Source organism: Ischnura elegans, chromosome 6, assembly GCF_921293095.1.
Source record: "Ischnura elegans chromosome 6, ioIscEleg1.1, whole genome shotgun sequence".
NCBI lineage: Eukaryota > Metazoa > Arthropoda > Insecta > Odonata > Coenagrionidae > Ischnura > Ischnura elegans.
The window spans coordinates 33,811,988-33,834,108 of record NC_060251.1 but is presented as its reverse complement, the minus strand read 5'-3'; the positions used below and the strand labels follow the sequence as shown (position 1 = coordinate 33,834,108).

Below are 22,121 nucleotides of genomic sequence, written 5' to 3'. Positions count from 1 at the left end.
GGACAAAGAACGCTCGTTGAAGATGAAAGGCCTGTACAATATAAAGCTGGTCAATAAAAGCCCTATGAAACTGGATTTGTACTGGAAATTTAATTGTAATTTTAACTTGCTGAGGAATAAACTTGGAGGAATTAATGGCGGTTCTTATGCAGGTTTTTTCTTTGAACTCCCGCGTGATTCTTGCTATGATTTATGAAAGATAAACTTCTGCTTTTGGAAGTTGCATGTGGAAGGCTAACTTGTAAAAATTATTATCCGTGGTACTCTTCATATTTCACTGTCCCAATTGTAAGTACACTTATTGAGACGAGCGTTTTTTGACATTCTTTAGCGGTTTTAGGTAATTTGTCGTTTATACACATAGAATATATCGTAAATATCATTGAAATTAAAACTAAGAGTAACCCAGGTAATTTGGAAAATAATAACTGTCCAAGCTTTTCATAATATCTCGAATAAATAGGAAACAGGGCAATACCAGTCACAAGAAACATTTAAAATCTTGGAGATAAAATTTGGCAATTTTTTTCCTTATTCAATTGGAAAAAATCATTCAGCACATTCATGGATACTTCTTCGTGCTTCATTCACTACTCATCGTTTTCGTTTCAGTCAAGCGGAAGACATCGTTAGTTTTTTCCCTTCCGTTATCACTTCTGGTCATTGAGCGTCATGTAGATATCCCGCAAATGAATCAACGTCAACTGTTGAATATTGTTTCAATAGGCATTATTTATCCGACCTATGTCCTTTTACATTGAGGACAGAAGAGCCTGATAGCTGTTATCACCCAAAGAAGATAATTTTGAGTACGAAGTAAAAATGATATAATTTCTTTATTCTGAGACAAACATAAAAAAGTTATACTAACACAAAATAATAATAAATAATACTTCGCTTTGACTTATTTAGATGTAATAACGGTATTTTACAGAAGTTAATGGCTCACTAATATTTTCAATAGAAATTCATGCATCAAAAAAAAAACGTATTAGTTAAAGTACATTTAAATACGCGATTATACTTGCAGTAAAAATGCAATCTATTGAAAAGCCATGCATTTAAAGGCCTAGAGACTGCCGTAAAACGAGCATTTTTTGACATTATTTAGCATTTTTAGGTAATTTTTCGTTATACGCATGAAATTTAAGCATCATTGATATTAAAAGTAATTGTAATCCACCTAGTTAGGAAAATATAACTGTCTTAGCTGTTGATACTATCTCGAATAAACAGTAAACAGGGCAATACTAATCAAATGAAACATTAAAAACTTGGAGATAAAGGTTGGCATTTTTTTTCCTCGTTCAATCAGAGAAAAAATCATTCAGCACAAGAATGGATACGCCCAAAGCAGAAAATGAGGGGTAAGTGCCAAACGCTAACTTTCCACTGTCGTAACGGGAGGGATCCATCCATTAAATTTCGCATAGGACTTCGAAACTTACTCTCAAACCTCGAACTCCCCACCATTAATGAAAGCACACCCACTTTCCTTTGAATAGAGATATAAATATGACGAGTTGGCCATTTGAAGTATCAATCATCTCTCTTCTCCTCGCAGGAACAACATCAACTATACTGAAATGCATATCACCCAGGTAGGACTAGTGATTTTAAATAAGCGTTCATTCAATTTTAATTTGTAAGCATCTATACTTATGCGCTTTTAAGTTAACATGTTTTTTAAATAAATATTTTCAAAAACTGCTCAATATTGCATGAGTATAAATTTAAAAATCTTTTGAGCGGACACTGCTCACTATATGGAGAGGTACCAACTGTCAAAATTATAACTGCAGGAGAAAACTTTGCAAGAATTGGCAATTTGGTAATAGGTAGTTGTCGCCTGATCTTTTATTTGATTTATAGATAGCCGTATTGTTCGCCGCCGTGGCTTGTGCTGCTGCAGTCCCTGGCCACTATGGTGGTGAAGGCCATCATGTCGACTACTACGTAAGTGTTACTTCCACACGCTCGATCAGTGATTGAGTCTTTAAGTTGGATTCGTTATGTGACGAAATAAATGCACTTATACGAAGCTGAGCGGATATATGAATATCACACGTGGAAATCCAGTCCTCTTCCATAGCCAAAACGAATTTTAAAGATTTAGATTGGGGGGGGGGGGGGGTTCTTGACTTTGATTTAGATTACTAGATTTTGATTTGAACCCGAGATACATCGATATACTGGCAAGTGATTTAACTCTTAGATTGAAAATCTCTTTTTTCAGTATAAGTGAATTGAATATAGCATAGGATAAGTGATGGAGAAAAATTTGGAATTTTACAATTACATTATGTTAGATTCGAACATGAAAAAAGCTATTTCCAATAAAGTTTAAAGGAAACCTACAAGAAGAATAACCTGTAACAGTGACTCTTTAAAATAATAAAATTAAAATTATTGTCGAGTTATTTCGACTTCCTGTTCCCAATTTATTGAAATTGGGCATGATATGCAGTCTAGCGATAATTTTAGTTCAGACGAATATGTGGAAAAATGAGAAATTTTACAATTCTCCCACTGAAAAGTACATAAAATGTCAAGGCTTCATCAACTTAAGCAAAAAAATAAATGTCTCAAATAGCAGACTCTCGTAACGACGAAAATAGTACGTGTTGGTTAAACAGGCAGATATTAAGCTCAAAAATTTTTTAATTTCTCTTCAAAGTTTGAAAATGATGCGTTGAATTCCAGGCTCATCCTAAGTACAACTTCGACTATGGCGTGAGCGACCACAAGACCGGTGATCAGAAGAACCAGTGGGAGACGAGGGACGGAGATGTAGTCAAGGGTGCTTACAGCCTCCACGAAGCTGACGGCACAGTCAGGGTGGTCGAGTACACCGCTGACAAGCACAACGGATTCAACGCCGTCGTCAAGCGACAGGGCAAGGCCGTGCACCCTCAGCATTACCACGTGGCCCCACACCACGGAGGATACGGAGGTGCATTCGCTGGAGGATATGGCGGTGGCCACGGAGGACATGCGTCATCCCATGCTAACGGAAACCTCTACGCCTACGCTCACCACGGCGGACACCACTACTAAAAATATTCCGTACCTGATTTATATTTTTGCAAATCCCTCTCAATGGAGACACCATTTTGTTAAAAATAATTGCGATGTGCTCCTTTGTTTTCCTCTGTATTTATAATTTATTTTGTGAGAATAAATGTCTTTCATCAATTTTTAATCTTTTAGAGCTCTTATCCCTAGCTATTTAACATCCAACGGTGCTTTCATTCATATTCTATGGAAATTTCCAGGATTCCTCACAAATGGATGAGATCGACACCCGCACAATGGCAGTTTGGATTACTCGTGCAATATGTGGAGGGATTAATTTCATATATGTATTATTAGCGTGAAAAATTCCTGTTACATTGAGCAATTTGTTACATCATATTGTAATACAGAGAAATAGTGGACTATCTTAAAGGAATTATCGTGAGAAAAACAGAAAAAAGTAAGGTACCAGCTAATATGATAATGTCGGACCTTAATTTCCCATAAGATTGTTTGTTGAAAAAGCTTGCTACTAAAAATATAGCCCCTCAAAATATTGCTTTTTCTGTTTTTTTTTTGTAAAGTGTATGTGTGACTTGATTAGTGAATTAAATTCATTCAATAGAAAAAAATAGCAATGTAAGAAGGTGTCTTTACTAACGAGAATGTGGATACCAACACCGTACCTCCACTGCACAAACGCTCAACAATCGCCCACCGAATCAAATTCGCTCATCTATTAGCCCTAGTAGTACTAGATAACCAGATTTTATTTGGTGGGCGATTGTTGACCTTTTGTGCAGTGAAGATATCAAATAGGGCGATGGCGTTGGAGGCAATTAACTCGAGGCTTACCGGACAACTTTTCCAGATATAACAGAAAAATTTAGCCTATGTATTCGTTTAGAATCTAAAGAATAAATAGAGTCGGTTATTTTTTTTTGTATTTGAGCACGACCACTTTGTCGCTATTTAGGTGACGAATCATTTTTTTTATTTAAATTTTTTCAACACTTCAATTTTTATTGTTGGGGTAACTGGTGGGGTATGCCCCACACAGCTGTTAGCGGGAAGGAAAGAAAACTTGTTTATTAAATGAGTAGATGGATGAAAGTTGAATGCAATAAAAGTAACGCAGTTATTTTACACTATGGAACCTATTGTACATGTTTTTTTCATAGCATGTTATTCGATGTACAGTTATAATAGCAAAATATAGTACTCCCTCAAGGTATATCGACTACACCCATTTGTTTTTAATCTAAACTTCAAAAAAAAGGTTCTAAAACCCATTAAATCCGTAACTAAACCAAAGAAATGTAACAAAGACAGGCAAAAATATTAAATATAGAATCTAGGAAGTATGAAGAATGACGAATGTTCTCTAAAAGAGGCATAGTTTGTAACGAACTTAAATGATAACGTTTATCACGAATGATTAAAATATTGTGTTGAAAGTTTTCGAGAATGATCATCGACGGGAAATTGTACAAAAATGAAAATGTTTGGTAAAATTTGCACATAGTGATTGTGCATGGGAGAATGTTATAAAATTGTTATGCGTGAGAGTTTATTTTGAAGTTGTAAGAAAGTACTTTATAATACATCTTCTCCTCTATCAAAAACCCAATTACCCCGTTTCCTTATCATACTTGTTCCTTAATGGCGTGAATGTGCACAATTTTCGCAGGGGTAACCCAGTGAAGATATAAATAAAAGTAATCTCCATTAAAAGTAAGATTTTTATTTGCTTGACGGTGATGAATGCTTAAGCGTTTTAACGCCAGAATAAAACAGTGGTCAAAACATGTGAGCCTCAGAAATAGTTGAGGGCACCGTGGTAAGGGCCATAATTGTAAACGGGTGCAGCGTGTCCCTGTCCATATCCGTGGTGGCTATCGGTGACGTAGGAGCGGTGGATGGCCCTGTCCGCCTCCTTGAGACTGTAAGATCCCTTGGTGAGGCCCCCATCCCTCACTTCCCATTGGTTCTTCAGGTCACCAGTGTGGCCATCGGCTACTCCGTAGTTGAAATCGTATCTGGGATACGCCTGTCATGAGAGGAATATAGATTAATGTAGTGTGAGGAAGATAGGGGCACATTTTGTACATTTTATATTTTTTTTTATGTTTAATAATTACTGATATTCTATGAATTTTCGCGCTCTTTTTTTTCAGAATATCTATGCCATAATGGAAGATATTATTTGATACATTTTCATTCATTTTATTTTCTTTTACCCATTTTTATTTTAACGGTACACATACATTCAAATATGTTCATCTTATACCAATTAAATACTATTGTGAGAAATAACTAATTATAAAGCATCTTCAAATTACGTTTACTTTAAGATTATTTTAATGGTTTGATTGCAATAAACTTTTCATCTATATTATTTTTGTCTCTGACGTTAAATATCACGGGGGAAAGGATTAGTTATATCAATATTTAGATTTATACAGGCTAATTTTATGCGGACACGATGACAGCACTTACGTAGTAGTCAGCTGCCGCGTGCCCTCCGTGGACCAGCCCGCCGTAAGGCAGACCAGGAAAGGCGAAAGCAGTGGCAATGATTGCTGCTAGAAAAATGAAAGCCTGAAAAGGAAATTATTTCAGTTATTTTATCAATTGCGATATTCAGTTTAATTTAATATTTAATCCATAAGATTGTTATGTACCTATATGAGTGAGAAAATATTATGAAGTTGTTAGTAAGTACTTTATTATACACCTTCGTCTCTATTAAAACCCAATCACACCCTTCCCTGAAAATAATTATCCCCTCACCGTGTAAACTAATATTCTTGTGAAAGCACAATGTTTCTTCTTTTCATTTTTCACTTAATCTATAGATAATTAAATTATAGCGCGTCAGTCCAACTGCATTTTAGCAATATTTTAGGGTCTATCTTAATTATATAAAGTTATACAGGCATGGGGTTTAATGTGTTCGACGCGGTATCTCTACACGCACATTTTTTACTTGGTCCCAGCGTTGTAGCTTGACATTGGGTAAAGTTGTGGGTAAAAATAAAATGTGTAAAAACGGTCTCCCCACTAAAGTGGTTCTCCTGTGCAAAGCTCTAACAACCAGCAATAGGTGCAACGATATGATAGGCAACAACGATTATTTGGACCTTAGGGTTTGTGTGAGTGGAGGTTGCGATGATGGATGTTTGAGTGGAGGCCTTGGATGGGGCGTGGGGTGGAGACCCCGGGGTGGCGTGACATGGTGCGGGGGAGTCGCACGCTCAGAGACATAGACGAAGGGAGCAGTGTTCGGCGTGGCATCAGCCGAGAAACATCTATCCTGTGACGTAAACCTTCTATTTGATAATACAGTCCACTAACCAACTATCTTTGCGCGTTTTCATTTCGATGAAGTAACCACCCTTGGACGAATCGGCTTTAAGACGGGTATTTAGTATCGAACAACTATAGGCGACAAGTCAACGCCCGGTATTGCAGCAGAGTCGACCCGGATGTGGAAAAGGCAGGTTGACACTGCTATTGAGCCCTTAATTTTTCCTGGCAACTACTTTTAAACTCCATTAACTCTTTTTCTTGACTGTTTTTCCAGTATCATTTCTCATTGATATTTAAAAATTATTACGCAGATTCGAATGTTGCTTTTAAAGCTTTGAGCTCACGCAAGATATTAAGCAACCCTGAGTATTTTGAGATTTGATCTGTTGTTTACTTGAGTTTTTCAATACATAAAAGGGTATCGTGATTCAAGAAATATACAATGATAAATGTATGCACTCTTCAAGAAATTTAACTCACGTACCTGATGGATCATCTTGGGATCTTCTAGTTAACCAAGTTCGTAGTTGAATGTCTGGCGATTCACTGATGCCCATGCCGTTGTTTCCGTTGTATTTATACCCAGAATTAAAGACTTTCAAACATTGTGAAAGGGGAATATTTGGCGGCCGAGGTCAGCTTGAGTTTCAAAAAACCCAAGGCGATGCATATAAAATCGCTAAAAAATTTGATTGGAAAATTTAAAATCGGAAATAGAAGGATGTAATTGTACATTATTCTGCTTTCAGCTGTGTTGTATTCGTGATAAGGCAATAGGGTATGAAATAAAAAGCTCATTGTAAATTTCATTTTGGATTTCTGGAGATATTATTTATATTTATACTGCATACTTCCGTTCCAGGAAGGCCAATCAGAATTAGCTAATCGACGGTTGAATTTCAAATCATAAAAAAATATTTTTCGTTTTTTCTCAAATAAATCTATCTGCGCTCGTAATTTAGTAATTATTACGAGAATTATTTTGCAGTTTGAAATGCTTTTGCCGTAAATACGCCGATTGTTTTATCGTAAGTGCCGCACCAAAGATTATCGATTTATTTTAAATTATTTTTCTGACTTTCATGGGAAGAAATACGGCGTATAAACTCATGAAAAGGTGAAAAATGAACTCTTTATGACCTCTATTTCGAAAACATATGAGAGTGCCTCCAGATCAATGAATATATTTGTGTAATTACCATACAATTTTTTTCATTCCAGGAGTACATAATTTGGGCTGCAAATTATGAACTAATGCACTTCTTTTTTCTTTCTTACATTCGGATACTTGTAGTCATTTGGTTATAGGCATTAGCAGCAAACCCTTACTTTACGCACTTTTAATTTTATTGACGTTTTCAGTGGCGATTATACTGCTTCAGCAAAGTGAATTATAAATATGGATATCTATCGATCCGACTTTTGTATCTCCTCTGTCTGATTACACTTGTTTCGTACAGCCTTCTCTCGTGACCTCGGCGTTTCACTTCGTGCGCAGAAAAAGAGGAGAATAGGACTTTACAGGGTAGCGTGTCCTTATACCAACCTTCGTTCGATTTTTTCCCCTTTCCAGAACATCGTGACAGCCAGCACTTTTTATTTGTATAGATTGTGAGTTACCATTAGATTTTCGAGATTGGTATTTAATGGACCTATTCTAACCCTTTCTAACCTAGAGCTGCGTCTGGGAGAAATCAAAGTTCACGATTTTTTATTTTGAAAACTTGAAAATTTTGCACTCAATCATAATTATCGTGGCACCGAAATATTTTGTCATTAAAATTTACACACCACAAATTGATGCGTAATTTTATTTCCTAAAGAGAGTTGAAAATTTATACATTTTTTATGCTGCTTCGGAGTAAAATTTGGATATAAAACCTTGAGGTGCATTTGAACTTTGTGAACATCACTGTCTTATTCCTTTGATTATTGTCTTCATCTCTTCTTCAATTTATCTAGACACCCGTTAACAGGGATAAATTAACATCAATTCATTTTAAAATTATTCTTTGCGAAAAATATTTATTTGAGGAAAGTGTAAATATGCTCAACATTATCTGATGGCCATTTAGAAAATAAGAGTGTCCATTAATGTAGTGTTTGGTATTTCAAAATATGTTTCTTAAAATTTGTTTCCTGATTTCGCTTGTGACAGGAGAGAACCACTGAACTTTAAAAGAACCTGCAATTTGTAACTGATCAAATACTGCACAATTATGAGGATGTAGAAAGGAATTCTTCTCCTAGTTTGAACTGTGATAAAGGATGAAAAAAGTGCAATAGAAGAGTAGAAGTAATGAACCTATTTGCTGCATACAGGTGGTAAAGTAGGTCATTTTTATACCTCTCGCTGAACTTAAGGGAGTTACTCTATTACACATTCTGCTGCCCATGTAAGGTAGGTAGGTTACAGGTAGTTGAAATGAATATACCCAGTGTTCTATATAGCAATTAATTTATTTGAAACCGTTTATAAGCTTTGATTTAGGGATAATGATGCCTCGTCTTGGCGTTTTTTCTCAGAGCGAGTCGTCTCAGAGTGGTGAAAACATTCGTCACCTGTATCGATTTAACTTTTAAGATTACATTCCACTTCGATTATATTATTATCAGGGGAGTGTAGTAGCCCTTCGGTGGTGATCGAAGTGTCGGGTTCACATCCTGAGTTTTGTCTTAAAAAACACCCGAAAAATAAAAATCTTCAAAGAAATAGATGGCCCTGGGAAAGAAAATAATGAACCGTACCCTTAATGCATGACTAACATTGATATCATGCCTGTGTCTAATCATGAGGTGATACTTTCACTCATACCAGCCTTGGAGTTGAATCAGAGTTTTATCATCTCCCAGAATTTTTCCTTTAAGTAATTCCTCCAAAAAAATAAAGCTGTATTTCAAATTTGTCGCTTTACGTTTCCGTATTATAAAGAAAAGAGGATCAATAGATGTTAGCGCTAAAGTCTTAAACATGGATGGGTTTATGATGGGGATGGCCATAAGTAATACGTGCTCTCAAGTAATTGTATAAAATTCACATCACTCATTCTCCGTTTTCTCTATTTTTCTGGTAATAATCCCATGATTTTTCGTCGATATCCTTATATCCCTCTCAAATAAGGATCTCCATGTAGGTATGTAGGTCTCATTTTTATACATCTCGTTGAACTTAAGGGCGTTATTTTTAACACATTCTGCTGCCCATGTAAGTTAAAAATGCACATTTACAGATCATCGGTATTTATCAAGATAAAATCATTACATTATTTATCTTTAGTCATAAATAACCAGATGAATACGACACTATAATTTCAATTTAGTTGTTGACATCAGGATACTCTGGACTCACTGGCGTATGAGGAAGGGAAATGCGAAATTCGTTTGTTGTTTTCAGAGCTTTCCGCTGCCTACCATAGGTAGATCACGATACAGCTCAGCTTGATAATATATTCTCTACGTACAAAATTTTCTAATACTTGTGCCTATTTTATAGAAAACAGTTTGGTTAGCGGGATAAAGAAAGAACAGGGCTAAGTGAGTGGATAGGGTTGAGGTAGTTCGGCTGCATATTAAGGTAGGGTCAGTAATTAGAACGTAACGAATAGTAAGGATACAAAACAACAAAACTTACAGTGGTGATCCTACGTGGAGGGACCTAACGAAGCGGTTAAAAGGACCAAGTTATCTGGGGAGGAGGGATCATAATTATAAGATTTAGGCACCAAGGCAGCTGTCAAATAAACTAAAAGTTTCCTTCCTACATGGGGGGATAGAAGAATGGGATGGCTTGCCGGAGGAATTTTTTTTTGATCCCTTTCCAACTCACGCCACTATATTTATCAATAGGATAAATAAAGTTGAATTTTGAGGGCTTTAAATTGTATATTTTTTAAATTTGGTGTTTCTTGTCTTTTTTACTTTGGTCTTAGGTTATTATTGTGTAAAAATGGATTTTGAGGGGAATGTAAATGTAGACATGTATTGTTTTTTTGCTGATTTGGTGCTATGTGGACATTCATTGTGTGAAATATTTGGTGCTTTGAGGACATGTATTGTGAGTGTGAAAAATGGTATTTTGAGGGCTTTTTAAGATTTTTTTTCTACTTAGTATTTTGTTTTGTATTTTGGGTTATGTATATTATTGTGTCTTAATGCACTTCCTAAATCTATGTTACCACCCGACTTCATGGTCGACTTGTAACTAAATATTTTAATAATACTAAAAAATAATAATATAGTCTTCCGACTTCCTAGTGAACTTATTTTTAGCGACAAATATCTCCTACTACTTCAATAATATTAGCGTTTTGCTCAATCCATGGTTCCAGAACTATGATTAATTAATAGAATTATTATTAAAGAGGGGCATTAAAAACTAATTATTTCATGCGGAAGGTTTTATATTTCTTGCATTCTTCGGAAATTTATCAGGTCATATTCAGAAAATCAGCATATTTAAATTCAGAAAATCAGCAACTTTGATGCTCCATTTTTCTCAGTAATATCCGTAACCACCGTGATGAATGCCATAGGTGTAGACGGGATGGGCGTGTACTGCATGGCCGACGACGTTGAATCCGTGGTGGTTATCGGTGACGTAAGAGCGGTGGATGGCCCTGTCAACTTCCTTGAGGCTGTAAGATCCCTTGGTTACGCCTCCGTCTCTGGCTTCCCATTGGTTCTTCAGGTCACCGGTGTGGCCATCGGCTACTCCGTAGTTGAAGTGATACTTCGGGTATGCCTGTTTTAGGAAAGAAGATGTTCGAATAATTTTTAGCAGGTACCAATTATTTTTAACAGACGGATTTATGTTGCACTTGATTCTAATTGCGGCATTGATTTTTCGCCTGCATGTTCCTTCCTTTTTTTCGCTTGTTTTTATCATTTCTCGAAGATCAGGTAAGTGTATTGACATGTGTTTGAGCTGAAAATAATGTGTGTTGAGTAGAATTAGAAATATTATTCCATTGGTTGGTTACTCAAAAGACCTGAAGTCAACCATTTTATAACAGGTGACCAAAGCTCAATCTGTTGAATGGGTGATGGAATGTGCGCCTCAGATAAACGTGTGGTGAATAAGTACTCGTTAAATAAAAAAAATGCTGTAGCACACTCTGCTCATGGCGTTTAAAACTCAAATTACTACAGGTCAATAAAATCCTTGCTATTCCTCAAATACTTTAATGCCTGAGTTTTGATTCATTTTAGTTAGGCGCTATGGACATTTAGACTTTGACCAAGTGGAGCTAAATAAAAATTTTAAGTACTTTTGTAGCTTAAAATCAATCCAGATGGATAGTATATGTGATACTTACATAGTGGTCATAGTGTCCTCCATAGGCAAGTCCAGCGTGAGGAATGCCGGGAAAAGCAAATGTGACGGCAAAAACTGCTGCGAGGCAAACAAGGATCTGCAGAGAAAGTTTTCATTGTGCTTTATCTCTCAATGACATACTGACATGTATAATAAGTACAGTTTTAAGGTGTGAATAAAATCCCTTAAGCCATTTTTCAATATTATTTTCACAAAGTATAGCAATAAGATGAGCTCATCATAATTACATGCCGCGTTCCGCTTAGTTTTACTGATTATTGAGTTAGGGCGTAATTTTGTTCTTTGACAAGATATACTTCAACAATTTTCGTTGCCCTTATACTCCATTTTTCAAAAATGTGCTTAGTATCTAATCACTTGGACCTATTTAATGGTGATAAGCACTTATCCAGAAGCACTGCCAATTTTTTCTTTGACGATTAGAGATCGAAATTTCTTTCTAAACATCTTCCAGTTATTAGCCCTTTGAAGTGTTGCAGGAATGATTATAAATTATTCAAGTGATGATTAATTTAATCTATGTTCCTGTATTTACTACATCAATAGTTTATGAATAATCGTACATACCTGACGGATCATTTTCGTATCTTCCGACCGACGGTGTTCTTTGCTGGATGGTAGTCGATGCTGCTTTGTCTCGATCGTGCTGTCAGCCCATTTATATCTAATGCTAATGTTCAGTTCCTTTCAAATTTACGGTGAAAGTGATGAAAACACGGAGGCTGAGGCCAAAGAGTTTCCGAATGTACGCCGAGATTGCTAGCGATAAAATTTTAATTTGTAACTCAAGCATAACTATTATGAAAGATACTCCAGTGGATAATTAATGAAGTTGAGTTTCTTAATAGGGTGATTATGCATTTTTAAGTTTTGTCTCTTTGACGTTTTACGAAAATTTGTGGGTGAGTTGTGGATTTTGATTTATTTCAGAACAAAAAATACATACTTTCATCCTAAACTAGGTAATATTAAAATACTTGGCTAGGTGTGTACTATTTATTTCCATGTAGGACACTTTTTTCATAAACGTGTTGCTCTTTTTGAAACTAGCAAACCAATTGCAATGAAGTGAAGTGCATCTGAAGAACATGGATATTTTTTCTTTATTTTTCGAGTATATAATATATTGTTGGTGAAATTCTCTTTCCAGGAATATAATTTATTTTCCCCGATAGCGGATACCTTATCTATGTATTTTGCATGCAGATGCTGTATTCTACAAGAAAGTCCCTTTGATTCAGGAATTGAATGGCAAAATTTATGGGATTAGGGTACCCATGTAAAATATATTTCTATGAAGTCCTTCACTATTACTTGTTGCGTAAGGACAAGATTTGTTGGTTGTTTTATGGCTTGATTTTAATTTCCATCGAGATGTAATTTAGTTAGACAAATTTTGGCCATTTTAATTTTTAAATATTTCAATCTTGGCTTGTTTTTACTGTATATCATTGTTTTTCAGGAGGGCTAGTCTGAGATGCAGTATAGATTTAAAAACAATATTGCCTGAAAGGTTTTACATGCTTTTTCATATTGACAATTTTATTTTCAGCCCTCTTATTAAGATAAAATCCTTGATCCAGCTGCGGCATAGTGCTAAATGTATTTTATTGCAAAAGTAATTTTCCGTTCTGCATTTAAAGATTCGTATTTGTATATATATAATATTAATATATTTCTAATTCCAAATATCAAGATAGGGCACAGAATCCTATGCCCCTCTACCTGTATGAAGCCTGGAATGAACTCCGCCTACTTCTATGCTCACATGGTCAATTTTTTTCCATCTTTTCATATATTTAAGACATCAATTTTAATCCCATGAAGACCACATTTTGAGTTTGTGAGGCATCGTGAGCTGATAATGTGAGACATATAACGTATAAGTTGATGGGGATAAGGGTGAAGTAGTTGAACGATTTTGGCGAAAAATTTAATAAAACTGAGCAAACTGGTAAGAAACTATGTTGAGAATAATAGATTAAGCAAAGGAGGAGTTTATGAATAAGAAAAATATAGTGAAAGGATCGTTATGAGTCAAGAGAAAAAGTTTTATTTAAGTTCAACAGATTCAGGCTTCAATTGGTGGAAGTTAGACATATTTAAATAAATAAAAGATCGTAGCACTTTTCCACAAATTATTTTACTGCATATCACGCGTTTCGGCTCACTGAGCCATCATCTGGAACACGTCTCATACCAGATGATGGCTCAGTGAGCCGAAACGAGTGATACGCAGTAAAACGTTTTGTGGAAAAGTGCTACGATCTTTTATTTATTTAAATAGGATTTAATTAGTAGTTAAACCTTTTTAGGAATGTTTGGTGACAGTTCTCCACCTCTATCTATCTTTTGTCATTCCATGCATTTCCTAAAACCGTCCATCCCATACATTCCATTTTCTGTCTAGACCTTCCTCTGTATATTGAATATCTTCTGCCTTTCGCAATTCTATCAAAGATAATCTTCACCGATACTTCATGCCGCAGTGTATATCCAATCCATCCCTCCTTTTTTTTACATTCCTCCAGAGGATCCATTCTTCTTTCCCTTTCCTTAACCCTTCCGTGACCGTGCCTAGAAAATGTACGCCAACGACTACGTGGGGTATCTCAGCTACCCCATTCATAATTCATAAATTATACGTTGTATTCTAGTCTTTCCTATAATTCCAAAAAATGGCTCTCTTTTTAATGATATCATATCGTGTTTTGCATAATTTATTGATAAATTTTAGGCAACATTTAGGTTTACATTATTTTTTTTGCGAAATGGCAGGAATATTTCTTATTATGCTATCGTAACTGTACATTGAACAACATGCTATGAAATAAAAACAAGTAGAAAATCCAGTCCACGATAATCTGCCGCCTAACGCTTCCGTGACTGTGCCTAGAGAAATTACGCGAACGACTATGTGGAGTATCTCAGGTACCCCATTTATAATTCATAAATAGGGTGGTTTCCTATTATTTTTTTATTGCCTAAATCGAAAGATTATTACTCCTGGAGTACGTATTTCGCGCTTTTAGATTTTTAAATGACGATATCTATTTTTCGCGATTAAATGAAAAGTGAAAATTTTCAAGCGCGCAAAAACGCGACGCGCAAGTAGGAAAGTCCGTGCGACGCATTTCTGGTTCCCCCTCTCTCCTTGTGAAGTGACCTTGATCGAGGCTCTGAGCGCTGATAGGACGCAGGATGCTAGCGGATAGCTGAGTACCTTGCTGAATGGTAGCGCTTGGCTTAAAAAAGGTTTATTAATACCTTATCAAACGAAGAAAATTTTCCGACCTTAGCCAGTTTTAATAGGTGATTATTAAGACATGTTTCCCTGAGCTCTGTGCCTCATGCATGCATTGGTAACCTCAGAAGATGGATAACTCCTATCCTCTCGTGTAGGAACTAGGTCCCTGTGACGTCACGCGGAGTGGAATCGCATGGGCGCCAATCTGGCCTTTTTCAAATGAGGATAAAATTTGACCCTTGCCATTCGTCTAAACCGGTATTTCTAAAACCAAATAATTTGTGTATTATGAATACACTAATGGTGGGTAACGAATCACAATCAATGCCTATCGTTTTCTTTGATGAAGGAAACTACCCTATTAAGAATTGTGTCTAAGTATTTCCTGTAATTCAACACCATGACATTTTTAATGATATAATATCTTGTTTTGTATAATTCACAAATAAATTATGGTCTATATTTACGTTTTTGCATTGATTTTGTGCTTAATGACATGAATCTTTCATATTTTGGTATGCTAACTGTACACGTCATTGAAGTTATAGTAAAATGAAAATTATTGCATTCTACTTTCATCCCTCTACTCATTTTATGAGCAAGTTTTTATATCTTCCGGCCAACAGCAGTGCGGGGTAACTTAGTTACCCCACCAATGAAAATTGAAGTTAAAAAAAATTAAGTGTAAAAAAATTATTTGTCACCTACATAACGACAAAGTGGCTGAGCTCAGATGAAAAAAATATCAAATGGACAAAATAAAAAAATAAAAAAATATAAAACGCTTGTATAGCTTGGGGTAACTGTGCTACACTACACAGTCACGGAACGGCTAAAACTCCCTCATTAATCTCCCGCCCTATCCAACTTCTGTATCACTATGTCACAGAATTATTTATTTCTCTCCTCTGTGCTTGCTAGACGGTTCACATATCGCTTCCATACAACAACTCACTCCATGTAAAAGCTTAGCCCAATATTTCCTTGGCAAAAGTTTTACTTTGTCAGAAATGAAGTTTCTTTTATTGTTAAAGAAAAGGATCAATGACGAAATGAAGAGCTTTTCGGAGGGGGAAACCTGGACTCTGAGGGAAAATAAAATTCTTGATACGCTCGAGATGTGTGTGAGGTGGATAATAGGGAAGGTAAGAAGAAGGAGAGAAAACCAACGAGGAATTTATGAGACTGTCGAGAAAGGCAAGTAGGGATACGTAGGATACGTGGCTGGTTGGGTAGAGTAGGTACGTAGCGGGCAGGGGATACTAAAAAAAAGTGCTAGAGGGAAGATTACTAGGCAATGGGGTGGGCCGAAAGAAGTCAAAGTCGTCCGAAAAATGTATGTCTTAAAAGTTTCGTACTAAAAAACGGCAAAACATATTATTCCTAACGGATAATATCTTTAGATTGCGTTAACTTAACGTCAAAATATTTTATATTTATGTGAAAAAATTGAAATTTTCAGAATTTTTGAAAGGTAATAAGAAATAATAATTAAAAGAAGATAATAATTGAAAGAAGATAAAATTGCTTTGGAATAAAATAAAACAGAACCGTCCTTTCATTGAGTTGTGGGAATGACAAGGTTGCAGTCGGACAGACCGTGGTGACTGGTAAAAATTGGTCCGTGTACACCTATATACCGGTGGAATTCCTTTGATGTTGCATGATAAACGTTGAAGTCAGAGATTGGCGTCAGAAGATATGTATAGTGCATCTGATGAAAAATTTGAAGCATATTAATTGTGGAGTTATTAAAAGATTCTCCGATTGGAGAATTCAGTCCAATCAATATTGGGATTGACAAGTGATGATTATAGCAAAAATGCATAATTTCTACAAGTCTTTTTTTGCTAATTGTAATGCGTAAGTAGAAGGTAGGTACAATTAATATTCTGTATCCTATCATTTCAACGTGATTTGGCTTTTACAACAATGGGGAGTTTAAGGAATTGCGGATGTAGCGCGCTTACTTACTGGATGAAGGGCTAATAACGAAAGGTAGTCCTCCCATTTGAAGATGGGAAAACCTTCCCACATTCAACGTTTTAAAATGGCATGCCTGAGTCTTGTCAAGTTGAGGTGAACTCTTCTCTCCAAAGCAATAACTGCGCTATAGTACCAATTGAGTGAGAGATTGAAGTTACGTTGTTAAATAATGTATCAAAAATGTAATTTAAGAAAATAGCGTGATATCATATTCAAGATTGGTACTATGCCGTTAAAAATTTTGAAATTATTCAATTGTTCACGTTCACCAATATTCCGTTGCTTCGCCACGTCAAGAGATTTTTCTAAAGACGTGGTCTGGTTTATTGATTAGTTTCACATTGGAAGGTTGATAATGGATCTCAGAATTGGTTCATTTAAATGTGTAAAATATAGATCCTATTAATTATTTTAAAGTTAAACAATTCCTTTCTTCTTTATATTTCATATGAGTAGAAGGTATCACCATCTCTTCCCACGTTTATACCTATCTATTTTTCTATAATTACTAATATAGTAATAAGCAATCGAAATTAAAAGCCATTGATCACCCATCAATTAATCGCTCCCTAGTCTTACCATATCTTCTTCATTTGTAACCCCATCCACATTTTTACAGAAACCCCTGCGTGATTGTATCATCCAGATTTTGTGTAGGAACTGAAAAGCGTTCGTTATTATCCTTCTGTTCTATAAAAATATATCAAGCAACCTACATTCGTAATGATCAGTTAGGAGTTGATTAGATGATAATCTTGAAGTTTCCTGGAAGGCAGCAACTCTTGATAACTCGCACCAATGATAGAAAAATGGGGCAAGGCAATTTGGGAATTGGGAGGATATTGTCCATGTTTTATATTTGAAATTGAACGCATGTCTCACAAATAGAATTGATGAATTTGCAGAAGCTTATAAATTTATAATAATTGTTTCTTGAAACAAAAATTTTGTTTCTGGAGTAAAAAAAAATTCAATCGGAATACGAGGTTTTACAGGTGGTAATTTGGCCAAAATAGATCGCTGTAGAATATAAAGGCTACAGTGGTTATTAAAATTAGTTATTATAGCCATTTTTCAACTGAATGGATTAACATTCAATTCAATTCGCTATAAAGTTATACAAAATTTGCGGGGAGATTCATTCGATGGACTTTATCGGGTCATTTTATTGTGGTAATATTATGACATTATAAGTAGCTACTGTAGTTATTTTTTGTATTTGTGCTAATTCTGCCGTCAATACTGTGATGGACTTTTGGGATGCTTTTCATACACATTTCCAAAATTTCCCCATTTGTGTAATCCTTAAGGTTATTTGGACTCTTTGAATTTTTTTTGGGCTGGTTACGGTTTCTCAGAAATGGTGATGTGGTAATAATAAATTTTTCAAATTTCCAGAAGATGAATAAAATCATGAATAACCATGGTTAACCGTATGTAAAATGGAATATTACCATTCATTAAAGAATATTCATGTTACTGTTCAGTACTTTTATTAATGGTCATTAAAATAAATAGTTCATTTTTTTGAGAAAACAATGATAGTTATTATAAGAGGTACCACATTGGAAGACGATGCATACTAAAATAGCATTATGTCTAACATGACTAGTAGTGGTGACCACCGTGGTGAGCGTAGGCGTAGAGGTTTCCGTTAGCATGGGATGACGCATGTCCTCCGTGGCCACCGCCATATCCTCCAGCGAATGCACCTCCGTATCCTCCGTGGTGTGGAGCTGCGTGGTAATGCTGAGGGTGCACGGCCTTGCCCTGTCGCTTGACGACGGCGTTGAATCCGTTGTGCTTGTCTGCAGTGTACTCGACCACCCTGACTGTGCCATCAGCTTCGTGGAGGCTGTAAGCTCCCTTGACAACATCTCCGTCCCTCGTCTCCCACTGGTTCTTCTGGTCCCCAGTCTTGTGGTCACTCACGCCGTAGTCGAAGTTATACTTAGGGTGAGCCTAAAATGAGAGAGAAAATTTTTGAATTATTGAACCTTATCGTATATTTTCGTATATTTCGTTTATATATATTTGCATTTCTGACTTGGAGCCAATGATATTTTTTTAATTGAGTAGGTTGGAAGCCAAGGGGTAAAAGGGGGGATTTTTTTCTCAATAGAGTTAGGTAAAGTTAATTGTTAGAATAAATATACAAAAACCTGGTTACCATGGGAAACGAGTGAGTCTCTGTTATGAGCTGGCATTGAGTGGAAAATCAAATGCACTACTATCTAATTGATCTCGTTTGTTTTCTGTACCTAATTTATGTGCCTAACTCTGTAAAGAAAAGTGAAATCACTTTTGCCACTTGCTTCCAACCCACTCAATTGTATTATTACCATTGTTTATACATAATGTACTTTTCTATATTTTATTAAGTTAGTTTTAGCAATGAATTTATTTTTTTAATGAACATGTATCTCCCTTATTCCTAGATGGGTTTTGAGTATATTTACTGGATTGAGCGTGCGGGAAAATTTTGTAGCCTAAGCTAGTTAGTTTATGAACTTGTATTATTTTTTTATTTTGGTAAATGTTGTTAGTATGGGAGATTATTATATAAATTGAAACATCGCATTTAGTATTTCTCATCCTAAAATTATTTCGCCTAGTTATCAACCTTTCACTTGCTCAATATAATTTTCTTATATTGATATTAACTTTTTATTTCTATCTATTACAGTGTGATCAGCGGAAGTAATTGGATTTTTGGTTACGGATGTCGAAATATAATGTCGGGATGTTTCGGGTAGAGGATTTTCCCTACAGTTAGGCATTGGGTAAGTAATAGTCTTTTTATTCACAAAGAGCTGTTCAAAGATTCAAAGATTTTTTTCTCTAATGATTCTTCGTCGATGCGTTGGAAATAAATTGCAGCTCATGTATGCGATCATGGGATTCGTGCAAAACTCTAGAGTGAGGCGATGAATTTTCTTGAATAATACAACAGCTTCAAGGTGATTCAAGCCATAGAATACTAACTATTAATCTTTTCAATGGTCCTAAGGTTTACTTTTATTGATTATGCCAGGTTCACGACTCAATTGCAGAGCTCCAAAACTATCATAATTATGTTATCGGGATTAGTTACCTGAAAGTTGCTTCATCGTCAGAACTAACTTTTATTTTCAAGTCGCAGTATAGGTACAACGTTACGTAAGTCAGCTAAGGCTTGTAATCTCTCAAGCGTTTTTAGGTATGAAAATGATATAGACTCTTTGAAGATGTGTATGAATAGTCCAAAGTCAGATATTTATATTTAAATATATCTTACACTTGAGGGGAGGGTTTTTGGTGCGGTTATTGATGTCGATGAAAGAATTTGAAACGTGAGAATTACTTACGTAGTAGTCGACATGGTGTTCGCCTCCTCCATAGTGACCTGGGAGGGCAGCGCAAACTGCCACTGTGGCGAAGAGGACGGCAACCTGAAAGGATAGACGGATGAAACTCATTATTCATTAATGTTATTGCATTGAGTAAACTGGACGCTCATGCTATTCACGTGTCTTAAAAAAGACAAAAAACTAGCAAAGACAATGATTTAGAAATACCTGTCATATGTTATGAAATATTCCCATCATAGTTATCACCAGATTTGTAATGAACTTTTGTGTGCATAATATTTATATGTTTTTGTTCTGCTCCGTCGTTATATAGCAATTTTAATTTGCTGCTATTTGAATTTCCTGACGCTTAGCTAGTTTTTGCAATTTTTATGTCACGTTCAGATTATATAGTGGCTATTTTAAAATTAACGTTATTTAGGATGGCATTGTCCAGCTAACGTCAAGGGACTTTAAAGGAAAGCGTCCGACATGTAATACAAGGAAATGAGTTGACTCAATTGAGACAATGAAAAAACTACGTAAGAAATAATCCTGAATGAACAGTCTTCTATTATTCTCTTTACCTTTCTTAGCCCTTCCTCCTGGATTTAGTTGTCATCCGAGTGATATGTTAAGGCCAATCATGAAATATACCTTAAACGTTGACGTGGAGACAGGTGAATTCGTAATGAGCATTATTTATTACTTGAGCATACCTGAGATATTCCTACTCATTATTTGTATAATTTTGGGCTATTATACAATAGGATTCTGTCATAATATTGTTGAAATATACAGAATGGGGAAAGAAATTTTAATGATCATTTGGCATTGTTTGCAATCTCTACTTATTTACCATTTGTCTTCAATATTTTTTCCTATGACAAATATGCCTGAATAATAATTGAAGCTTAAGCATTCCTTTGCCTTCAGCATGTATCTAAAATAATGAGTACCTTAATGAACTATCAAGCCGATTGCTAATGAAATCATGTGTCCTGACTTAATGATATACAATGTATCGCATAGTAGCATTCGTCAAATAATACCAAAATATAGTTTCTTTTGAATATTAAATTTGAACCCCATATTCTCCATACTAGAATTGACTCTTACCTTGAATCCTTGCATGTTGATGCTGTCGGAGATACCGTTCTGAGAGAAGGACTTGAGATGTGTGTGACATGATTCCTTTTGGAGCGCCTTATATATCTATATCATATGCCGAAAGATCTATTGGTGGTGGGGCATATTAGCCATTTACGATTTTGGGGGGCGGAGAAGGAGAATAAAGGTGTTGAGATATTGTGACGAGAGGTGCCCGGTGACTGGTACTCAAAACCATTCCAAGCCTTGGGCGTTCCCCTATTACTTTTTAGTTTCCGCAAGTGTACCGGCGTTTTCGACCGCGAGCAGAGGGAAATTTCGGACTCTTTAAGTGACCGCATCGAAGGCAATATTCATTCGAGGAATGCGTTGGGTAACGCGGTGAAAATATGTGCGGACGGGCGAGATCATTTCACGGTGTGGCGCCCAAGAAACTTCTGTTTTGCATGCGTGACGCAACTCATGCTACTGTAACTCATAACGGAATTGAATTTCCTGGTGGCTTGTCTCAACGAAGCTTCGTTTGATGGCCATTGTTCTCTATCTATAAATCTTCGTTCATAACGACTTGTAATTGGCATGTTTCTCCGACGATGCATGCGCTACATCCTAGCGATTAATATTCATACCACTGATTTATGGATTCATCGAACCGCGTTTGGTTTACTTTATCACTCGGTGAAGTTGTTTTCTTTAAGCTAAGATCGTTGCTATTACGCTCTATCCTACCTTAGCAGCCTTCCACAGCGCTAGAATACGATGGAAATCATTATGCTCATTGATTCTT

At 35.8% G+C, this 22,121-nt stretch overlaps 3 protein-coding genes across 3 annotated transcripts; 1 reads left to right on the top strand and 2 right to left on the bottom strand.

Moving 5' to 3' along the window:
- Window positions 1-1,555: 1,555 nt before the first annotated feature.
- LOC124160322 (cuticle protein 7-like) lies at window positions 1,556-3,124 on the top strand. The gene is made up of 3 exons (XM_046536152.1): window positions 1,556-1,601; window positions 1,873-1,956; window positions 2,704-3,124. The coding sequence occupies exons 1-3, from the start codon at window positions 1,587-1,589 to the stop codon at window positions 3,055-3,057; spliced, it is 453 nt and encodes a 150-aa protein (XP_046392108.1). The 5' UTR covers window positions 1,556-1,586; the 3' UTR covers window positions 3,058-3,124.
- A 1,619-nt stretch (window positions 3,125-4,743) lies between these two features.
- On the bottom strand, window positions 4,744-6,867 carry LOC124160324 (cuticle protein 19-like). Its single transcript, XM_046536154.1, has 3 exons — window positions 6,812-6,867; window positions 5,515-5,616; window positions 4,744-5,065 (listed from the first exon to the last, which is right to left on the bottom strand). Exons 1-3 carry the CDS (start codon window positions 6,821-6,823, stop codon window positions 4,832-4,834), a joined length of 348 nt encoding a protein of 115 aa, XP_046392110.1. The 5' UTR covers window positions 6,824-6,867; the 3' UTR covers window positions 4,744-4,831.
- Window positions 6,868-18,375: 11,508 nt separating this feature from the next.
- LOC124160321 (cuticle protein 7-like) lies at window positions 18,376-21,399 on the bottom strand. The gene is made up of 3 exons (XM_046536151.1): window positions 21,344-21,399; window positions 20,243-20,326; window positions 18,376-18,857 (listed from the first exon to the last, which is right to left on the bottom strand). The coding sequence occupies exons 1-3, from the start codon at window positions 21,356-21,358 to the stop codon at window positions 18,504-18,506; spliced, it is 453 nt and encodes a 150-aa protein (XP_046392107.1). The 5' UTR covers window positions 21,359-21,399; the 3' UTR covers window positions 18,376-18,503.
- Window positions 21,400-22,121: the final 722 nt, after the last annotated feature.

What these genes read in the sequence shown, in the direction of transcription:
- LOC124160322 (XM_046536152.1), top strand. An exon ending in GCCATCATGTCGACTACTAC is followed by an intron (nt 1,957 to 2,703) that starts GTAAGTGTTACT and finishes GTTGAATTCCAG; the next exon opens with GCTCATCCTAAGTACAACTT.
- LOC124160324 (XM_046536154.1), bottom strand. An exon ending in ACGCGGCAGCTGACTACTAC is followed by an intron (nt 5,066 to 5,514) that starts GTAAGTGCTGTC and finishes CTCTCATGACAG; the next exon opens with GCGTATCCCAGATACGATTT.
- LOC124160321 (XM_046536151.1), bottom strand. An exon ending in AACACCATGTCGACTACTAC is followed by an intron (nt 18,858 to 20,242) that starts GTAAGTAATTCT and finishes CTCTCATTTTAG; the next exon opens with GCTCACCCTAAGTATAACTT.